The sequence below is a fragment of the Muntiacus reevesi genome, chromosome 2 (genome assembly GCF_963930625.1).
Source record: "Muntiacus reevesi chromosome 2, mMunRee1.1, whole genome shotgun sequence".
In the NCBI taxonomy this organism is placed as follows: domain Eukaryota; kingdom Metazoa; phylum Chordata; class Mammalia; order Artiodactyla; family Cervidae; genus Muntiacus; species Muntiacus reevesi.
In genome coordinates, this window is record NC_089250.1 from 228,483,829 (window position 1) to 228,493,964 (window position 10,136).

The following is a 10,136-nucleotide window of genomic DNA, read 5'->3' on the forward strand; positions in this document are numbered from 1 at the left end:
ATGCTTATAAACTGTATCTAAATTGTAATTTAATGTTAACCAGGCAACTTAGAATAACAGCAGTATTTTTTTTTAAGTTTTTTTAAAATGGCTTTCGGGGTTATAATTTTTCTCATTTATAAGAAATCTGTACTTTCAAATAATTAGAAAGCTAAAATTAATCTATTATGTTCTTCGATTGAGTTAGTAAAAGACAAACAGCTTTTAAGAATTACCAAAAGTTTGAATTAGTCATCAGTTAAGTTATCTTAGTTATCTTAAGTAATGAGAATAAAAGACAACATAAACATTTTAAATTATGTTGTAGCTTGCTGTGCAATGAATTGTGTCCCCACCCCGCCAAAAACATCCCAGCAATAAATTCATCTGTTAAAGCCCCAACTCCTCAATGTAATGGTTTTTGGAGATGAGATAATTAGGTTTAGATGAGTTCATGAGGGTGGGGCCCTCATGATGGCATTAGTGTCCTCTGAAAAGCTATCAGAAAGCTCTCTTTTCTGCCAGGCTCTTGGGGCTTCCAGCCTCCAGAACTATAACAAAATAAATTACTGCTGTTTGAACTACCCAATCTACAGTATTTTGTTACCGGAGCTGGAAGAGGGGTTGTGTGTGTTAACAAACAAAATGAAATACGGTATTTCCAAATAAAATGCTGATCACGTTTTGATGAACAGATACAAAGACTCCTATAAGTTTACAATCCTTTCCTTTTTCTTCAACCAGGATATTCAAAACAGGTTAAGGTTACTTTATGCCAGGTACTGCAAGGTCATGATTCACACTAATTGATGCCCTATAGACACTGGAATGCATAATACATACCATGTAAACCTTAGATTTCTGCACAATTAATTGGAACGAATGGAAATGATTTAAATATTGAAATAATCTTCGACAAGGAGACTTAAATAAAGAAGTCCAATTTTTTCAGAATTTTACAAATTTAGTTCAATGGTAAGAATGGAAATTTAACTTTGGTTTGGAAAACATGGCTAAACTGCTTTTAAAATGCATATTCAATAAATTCATAAAATCAATAAACCATAATTTTCCTTGCACAGTCTTCCTCTAATCAGTACATCTACCATTACCCATAAAGACACTGAATAAAACATGTAACATTTTCTGTTAAAAGATTTGCTCAATCTTTAAGTTTGCTCCTTAAAGAATGCTCTATAATCAGCTTATTAAAAGAATCTTCAGCCATTTCAAATTACTCCTCATTTTAAAAAGAAAGAAAGAAAAAGAAAGGGGGAGGAGAGAGGTAGTCATTTTGAAAAAATCCTCCCAGTGGAAAAGGAAAACACACACCCAGATCAGCATGTTGGCATGAAACAAGGGCCCTTACTAATGCTTTAACTGAGAGTTTTAACTCATTAGATTATAATGTTTTAGAGGAACGGGTGAAAAATGAGGCGTTCTTAAACTAAAAGAGTAAATGAGATTTAAAACATTACAGCTGTGACACCATTAATTCTGTGTGGAAAGCAGTCATTTAAAATTCATAAAACCACATACATATTCTTTAGAAGATCTGGAAGCAGAAATCCTAAATTTTTAACAGTGGATACCGCGGCGGGTAGGGGAACGTGAGGATAGACCAGAAAGCAAGGGCTTCAATGGACGTAATTCAATTATATTCCATTTAAAACAATGTACAGAAAGGATTCACGATTATTTACGGCAAAAATAATATATTTTAAGAGGAAAGAAAACTCCATATTTCGCCAAAACTTATAACTATTACACTGTGGACCTTACTGTCACATTTAAGCATCCGCCCAGGTGGCGGGGGGACAGTTTGGGGGGTCCACCGTACACATCTGAAATGGAAACAAAGCAACCCTGACTGGCAGGAGGGGGATTTGGGAGCCAGGAGCCCTGACTTGGGAGTTTGCACATCAGGCACTCCCGTCGGGGCAGCAGGGGGCTGAGGGACCGTTCTCGTCCACTTGGGCCGCTGCCCTACACTCCTGCCGCTGTCACCGGAGCCGGACAGGCCACTCGGGGAGGCTCCGGACAGGTCGCCCCGTCGGCTCAGAATAAACCCACGCCCCCTCTCACGCAGCCCAGCCACAGGGCAAGACATTCGTCCGTCTGACCGCCGCCAGGTGGACACCGGCCGGGCCGCGGCTCCGGGCGCTTCCCCGGCAACCCCTCGGCTCGGCCGGGCCGGTTCGGGGCTCCCGCGGTGGCCACAGAGCCCGAGGGCTGGCCCACTCGCTCGGCCGCCGGGACCCCGGCGAGGCGGCCTCTCCACAGCCAACGGCCACGGGCAACGGCCGCTGGCCCGCGTGTTCGGTGCCCGGCTCCCGGCGCCCACCTGTTGGTCGCACTCGGGGCATGATTTGGTGGCCATCTTCACTTTCTTAGCTCGAGTTGCAGACATGCTTCTCTCAGGCGGCGGCGGCGGCAGCAGCAGCAGTGGCGGCGGCGGCGGCGGTTCGGGCTCCGCCCCTCGTACCTCAGCAGCCCAGCCTCTGCCCGCGCGGTCCCCGCTGGCCACACCGAGGCTCTGACGGGTGCGCGCGCGCGCGTCCGCGAACTCGAGCAGAGCCTGCGGGCCGAGGAGGCGGGGCGCGGCGTGCGCCGGCTCCAAGGAACTGCGGAACACGCTTCCACCCACACGGCTCCGGTCCTCCAGTGGGTCCCGATTCTCACGAGAAGACACAGCCTGGATTTTCCGACGGGACAATGGACACGCCCTCTCTCGGCCGGATGAACGGCGTGAAGGCGTGGCTTAGCCGGGATTCGACGATAACGGGCGTCGGGCTCCACCAACGAAAGCACAGAAGGGGCGGGTCGTGCTGCTGAGCACGCCCCCTTCCCCGGAGGAAGAAGGTGAGAGTCAAAAAGCAGGTGGGAGGTTAGACTTTTTGCACAGATACCGACGGTTGATAGACTTCAGTAAATGTTAGCAAGTCTAATCATTGAGAAATTATAATAGACAGCTGATGAGTCTGCTAGATGCCAGCCTTAGGCTCTGCACCGGGAGGTATGAAATTCGTTAAGTCAAATATGTATTGAGGGCCAAATCTGCCAGACAGGTTTGAATACTGGGAGGTGCCTGTCCTCAAACACGTAGTCTAGAGGTGTAGAGGGCCTAACATTCAAATACAGGGGAAATGAGTTGTTGGGAGGTGTAATTCGGTTGACTACAATATCAAAATTTAAAATTCACCTCGCCTTTGATCTTGCAATCCCATCCCTAAGAATTTGAAAAGAGAGTCTCCCTAAGAACTTGAAATATATTCTCCAGCTGTGCTCAAATGCATTTGTGTGAAGATGTTGCACTTCGCAGCACAGCTTAATCAGAAACAGACCAGGTGTCCACCAGCAAATTGCCTGATCAAATTTAGGTATGCATACATCGAAATTATCATTGCAGTTTTTCAAAAGAATGATAGTTCTATATGAAGTGATATAATGATCTCCAAAATAGTATTAATTGGAAAAGCAAAGTACACTACACCTTGTTTAAGATTGTGTCAAATAATATGAAAATATATTTATGGTTACATTAACATTAAGAGACTAGAAAAGGAAGTGGAGGGCAGGAAAAGGAGGGAGACATATTCCATATAGTATTGTATTAATGTGAATTGCCTACTAGGTTAACTTAATATGACATAGGACAACCCCTCACCACCCCCTGACTCCTCCACGCCGGCAAAAGAGAAAAGGATCTGTACACAGCTACTGAGAAGGTCAGCTGACACATTGTCAAAGGAGTTGGTGTTCCTAGAAGGCTTTCTTGTAGAGTTATCTCCAATATTGAATCCCTAAGGAAATCAGGGGTAGCTTGATGTTTTGAGTACACCAAATGCAAGACAAAGTGTTAAGACTGGCAATGTGGGTCATATCCAGCTGTGCAGACAGGGTCTTTGCTACCATGGGAAGTAGTGTGGGCTTCTTCCTGAGTGTAGTGGGGCAGTAGAGGTTTTAGTTTGGGGAGTTAACAGGATTATACTTGAAGTTGATAATGATTGGACCAGGAAACACCTCAGGTATTAAGACCTGAGGCATGGGGAGAGGATGGACAATAGAGGAGAGGAATTTTCAAAATACGAAGGCCATACTGTTAGTAAGACTTAAGGAGCTATTTTGTTGGTGGAGAGCAGAGGCCATCAATATTTCCAGGATGACTCTCAAACTTATAATGCAAAGAAAAAGAGGAATAGAAGTAACAGAGGAAGATGGTACTTCAGTTTTCCTTGGAGAAGTGTAGGGCATGAATTGGGAACCCAGGTCTTTGGAGACCAAGTAATCCTGGCCTTGAGGAGTTTTCTGAAAATTTCATGGCCATTATATCCACTACTGTAGGCAGGAATGCCTTAGGAGAAATGGAATAGTCATCATGGAATATATAGGAATATGGAATATATATGGAATATATAGGAAAAATATCAGCTAGTAATAAGTCTAGGTAGGAAATTAAAATAGGGTACTGTTTTAGAGGATGACTGGAAGATGACTTTTGCTTGAATGGTCAGGGAATGCATATTTTGAGGAAGTAATATTTTAGCTAATATCTGAATAGATGAAGGGGCTAAACATGAAAATGTTTAGAAGAAATGGAGTAGCCATCATAGTCAACAAAAGAGTCCGAAATGCAGTACTTGGATGCAATCTCAAAAACGACAGAAGGATCTCTGTTCGTTTCCAAGGCAAAGCATTCAATATCACAGTAATCCAACCAGTAACGCTGAAGAAGCCGAAGTTGAATGGTTCTATGAAGACCTACAAGACCTTTTAGAACTAACACCCGAAAAAGATGTCCTTTTCATTATAGGGGACTGGAATGCAAAAGTAGGAAGTCAAGAAACACCTGGAGTAACAGGCAAATTTGGCCTTGGAGTACGGAATGAAGCAGGGCAAAGGCTAAAAGAGTTTTGCCAAGAGAACGTACTGGTCATAGCAAACACCCTCTTCCAACAACACAAGACAAGACTCTACACATGGACATCATCACCAGATGGTCAACACCAAAATCAGATTGAATATATTCTTTGCAGCCAAAGACGGAGAAGCTCTATACAGTCAGCAAAAACAAGAGCTGACTGTGGCTCAGATCATGAACTCCTTATTGCCAAATTCAGACTTAAATTGAAGAAAGTAGGGAAAACCACTAGACCAATCAGGTATGACCTAAGTCAAATCCCTTATGATTATACAGTGGAAGTGAGAAATAGATTTAAGGGACTAGATCTGATAGACAGAGTGCCTGATGAACTGTGGATGGAGGTTTGTGACACTGTACAGGAGATAGGGATCAAGATTATCCCCAAGAAAAAGAAATGCAAAAATAGCAAAATGGCTGCCTGAGGAGGCCTTACAAATAGCTGTGAAAAGAAGAGAAGTGAAAAGCAAAGGAGAAAAGGAAAGATATTCCTATTTGAATGCAGAGTTCCAAAGAATAGCAAGGAGAAAGACTTCCTCAGAGATCAATGCAAAGAAATAGAGGAAAACAACAGAATGGGAAAGACTAGAGATGGCTTCATTAAAATTAGAGATACCAAGGGAACATTTCATAGAAAGATAGGTTCGGTAAAGGACAGAAATGATATGGACCTAACAGAAGCAGAAGATATTAAGAAGAGGTGGCAAGAATACATAGAAGAATTGTACAAAAAAGATCTTCACGGCCCAGATAATCATGATGGTGTGATCACTCACCTAGAGCCAGACATCCTGGAATGTGAAGTCAGGTTGACCTTAGAAAGCATCACTACGAACAAAGCTAGTGGAGGTGATAGAATTCCAGTTGAGCTATTTCAAATCCTGAAAGATGATACTGTGAAAGTGCTGCATTCAATATACCAACAAATTTGGAAGACTCAGCAATGGCCACAGGACTGGAAAAGGTCAGTTTTCATTCCAATGCCAAAGAAAGGCAATCCCAAAGAATGCTCAAACTACCGCACAATTGCACTCCTCACACGCTAGTAAAGTAATGCTCAAAATTCTCCAAGTCAGGCTTCAGCAATACATGAACCAAGAACTTCCAGATGTTCAAGCTGGTTGTACAAAAGGCAGAAGAACCAGAGATCAAATTGCCAATATCCGCTGGATCATCAAAAAAGCAAGAGAGTTCCAGAAAAACATCTATTTCTGCTTTATTGACTATGCGAAAGGCCTTGACTTGTGGATCACAATAAACTGTGGAAAATTCTGAAAGAGATGGGAATATCAGATCATCTGACCTGTCTCCTGAGAAACCTGTAGAACTGGACATGGAACAACAGACTGGTTCCAAATAGGAAAAGGAGTACGTCAAGGCTGTATATTGTCACCCTGCTTATTTAACTTATTTGCAGAGTACATCATGAGAAACACTGGGCTGGAAAAAGCACAAGCTGGAATCAAGATTGCCAGGAGAAATGTCAATAACCTCATATATGCAGATGACACCACCCTTATGGCAGAAAGTGAAGAGGAACTAAAAAGCCTCTTGATGAAAGTGAAAGAGGAGAGTGAAAAAGTTGGCTTTAAAGCTCAACAGTCAGAAAACAAAGATCATGGCATCTGGTCCCATCACTTCATGGGAAATAGAGGGGGAAACAGTGGAAACAGTGTCAGACTTTATTTTATTGGGCTCCAAGATCACTGCAGATGATGACTGCAGTCATGAAATTAAAAGATGCTTGCTCCTTGGAAAAAGAGCTATGACCAACCTAGACAGCATATTAAAAAGCAGAGACATTACTTTGCCAACAAAGATCTGTCTAGTCAAAGCTATGATTTTTCCATTAGTCATGTAAGAGAGTTGGACTATAAAGAAAGCTGAGCACCGAAGAATTTATGCTTTTGAACTGTGGTGTTGGAGAAGACTCTTGACAGTTCCTTGGACTGCAAGGAGATGCAACAGTCCATCCTGAAGGAGATCAGTCCTGGGTGTTCATTGGAAGGACTGATGTTGAAGCTGAAACTCCAATACTTTGGCTCCTTGATGTGAAGAGTTGACTCATTGGAAAAAAACCCTGATGCTGGGAGGGATTGGGGGCAGGAGGAGAAGCGGACGACAGAGGATGAGATGGCTGAATGGCATCACTGACTTGATGGACATGAGTTTCAATAAACTCCGGGAGTTGGTGATGGACAGGGAGGCCTGGCATGCTGCGATTCACGGGGTTGCAAGAAGTTGGACACGACTGAGCGACTGAACTGAACTGAACTGAGGTCCTTTTGGCTCAGACAGCAAAGCACCTGCCTATAATGCGAGAGACCCGGTTTCAATCCCTGGGTTGGGAAGATCCCCTATAGAAGGAAATGGCAACCCACTCCAGTATTCTTTCCTGGAAAATCCCATGGACAGAGGAGCCTGGTAGGCTACAATCCATCGGGTCGCAAAGAGTCAGACATCTCTGAGCAACTTCACTTTCACTTTCACTTTCCCCAAAAGGGCACTTGGTTTGTGTGGGTAAGGAGGAGGTCTTTATCTCTGTGGGGTTTTTGAAGTGTTTAACATGGCAGACACTGACAGTTGACTGATGAAAAGTCTATCCATCCGTCCCCCCTTCTCTCTAGCCATCTTCTAAGTAGGAATGGGTCATGTGGTGTTATTGCTGGCCAATAAGATATAAACCAAAGTCCCCTGAGTGGGATTTTTGGAAAGGCTCTGAGTTCTTAATAAAAATGAAGCAATTCTTTTCCAAAAAAACCTCTTTTTCCTTTGCCTTTCACACTTTTCTTACTCTCTGGAGCATGAACTTGAGGCCTTATAGATAAAGCAGCCATCTTATGACAATGAGACAATGAGGTATTGGTTCTATATTGTTACATAACAAATTACCCCCAAAATTAGTGGCTTAAAACATATCTGTTTCTGTGAGTCAGGAATGCAGATGTGGTTCTGCAATCTCATCTGAATGCTCAACGATGGGGAGCTCCATTTCTCAGTCAGTTCAGTCATTCAGTTGTGTCCGACTCTTTGCAACCCCATGAACTGCAGCATGCCAGGCCTCCCTGTCCATCACCAATTCCTGGAGTTAACCCAAACTCATGTCCTTTGAGACGGTGATACCATCCAACCATCTCATCCTCTGTGGTTCCCTTCTCCTCCTGCCCTCAATCTTTCCCAGCATCAGAGTCTTTTCCAATGAGTCAGCTCTTCGCATCAAGTGGCCAAAGTATTGGAGTTTCAGCTTCAACATCAGTCCTTCCAATGAACACCCAGGACTGATCTCCTTCAGGATGGACTGGTTGGATCTCCTTACAGTCCAAGGGACTGTCAAGAGTCTTCTCCAACACCACAGTTCAAAAGCATCAATTCTTCAGTGCTCAGCTTTCTTCATAGTCCAACTCTCACATCCATACATGATCCACTTTTAAGCTCACTCGTTTGATTGTTGGCAAGCCCCAGTCCCTCATCACATGGGCTCTTGATATACCTGCCATGAAACATGGCAACTGGCTTCTCCTAGGATGACTATAACTTAATCTCAGTAGTGGCATCACATCACTTCTGCTGTATTCTATTAGAAGCAAGTCACTAAGTCCAGCCCAGAAAAATGCAGAGATCATTGGGAGCCATCTTAGAGGCTGTGCCCCACTGGTGGTGCTAGTGGTAAAAAAAAAAACAAAAAAAATCCTGCCTTCCAATGCAGGAGATGTAAGAGATGTGGGTTCAATCCCTGGGCTAGGAAGATCCCCTGGCTGAGGGCATGACAACCCAGTCCAGTATTCTTGCCTGGAGAATCCCATGGACAGAAGAGCCTGTTGGGCTATAGTCCATAGGGTCACAATGAGACGCACACAACTGAAGCAATTTAGCACACACGCACCCTAGGTGCTATGCATGGAATTATCATCAATCCACTAAGAAGAATGAAAAGAAAACTAGAAAGTGCCTGTGTTGCTCATTGTTGAGTAGCACCCCAGTTGTGACCTGCCTCCCTAGATTCTCTATAATGTAAAAGGGGGGAAATAGCTCAAAATAAGAGTCATTCAACAGAATAAATAAAATTTGAAAAACTAGTAACATCAGATGTTAGAAAAAGGGTTATGTGCATAAATGCTCAGTTGATAAGTTGTGTCGGACTCTGTGACCCCATGGGTTGTAGCCCGCCAGGCTTCCCTGTTCATGGGATTTCCCAGGCAGGAATACTGGAGTTGCCATTTCCTTCTCCAGAGGATCTTCCTGACCCAGGGATCAAAACCACTTTTCCTGCATTGCAGGCAGATTCTTTACCCCTAAGTCACTAGGGAAGCCCCAAAAGGGGTGATAAAATACTGTAATTGCTTTAGAAAAAGGTCTAGGAAAACCAAATACATGCATAGCCTATGATGCATATTTCCATTCCTAAGTATTTATTCAGGAGAAATGAAAATATATATCCACAAAAAGACTTGTACAAGAATATTCATAACAGTTTTATTCATATTAGACCCAAAATAGGGAAAAAACACACACATGTCTATCAAGCACATAAATAGATAAATTGTAGTATATTCATTTAATGGCATATGAGTCAGCTTTTAAAAGGAGCAAATTACTGATACATACAACAAAATGGACGAATCTCAAAAGCATTATGCTCAGTACAAGAGGCCTTTCACAAAAGAACATACCCTGTAATTCCATTTATATGCAATTCTAAAACAGCAAAACTATTACATGGTAGGAAAAAAATCAAAGCAGTGTTTCCCTCTTGGGGGATAAGAGTGGGGATAAAATGAGGTAAACGTCCTGGGCTGATGGTAATAGTCAGTATCTTAATAGGGGTTTGTGTTACACAAGTATTTGCATTTGTCAAACTGAACTGCAAAATACACTTAAAATTTAACCATTTCATTGAATTTAAATTTTACCTCAAAAAAAACTTTAAGCAAATATTGAACTCTATAAGTAATTATATGTATGCTGAAGTATTTAGGGTGAAATGTGCTATTACCTGCAACTTACATTGAAATACCTTTAAAAAAGATGACTATATGGGTAGATAAGTGGTAAAGCAAATATAGTATAGTAAAATGTTAATGGTACAATCTAGGCTGTTGGCATACAGTTGGGGTCCACTGTAAAAGTTAAATATTTTTGAAATTTTTCATAAATTATAGGATAGAAGACCTAGTTTTTAAACCACTGTTCATTAGGTTTTCAACTATATGCTGTCAAACATATTTCTTACACTGAT

The 10,136-nt window shown here is 42.5% G+C and overlaps 1 protein-coding gene across 1 annotated transcript in view; it reads right to left on the bottom strand.

Moving 5' to 3' along the window:
- C2H16orf87 (chromosome 2 C16orf87 homolog) overlaps positions 1 to 2,662 on the bottom strand; it is a 32,700-nt gene extending 30,038 nt beyond the window's left edge. The window contains exon 1 of the mRNA XM_065920472.1: positions 2,324 to 2,662. Coding sequence (XP_065776544.1) covers positions 2,324 to 2,389 — 66 coding nt within the window. The 5' untranslated portion in view covers positions 2,390 to 2,662. The remainder of the gene's footprint in view (positions 1 to 2,323) is intronic.
- Positions 2,663 to 10,136: the final 7,474 nt, after the last annotated feature.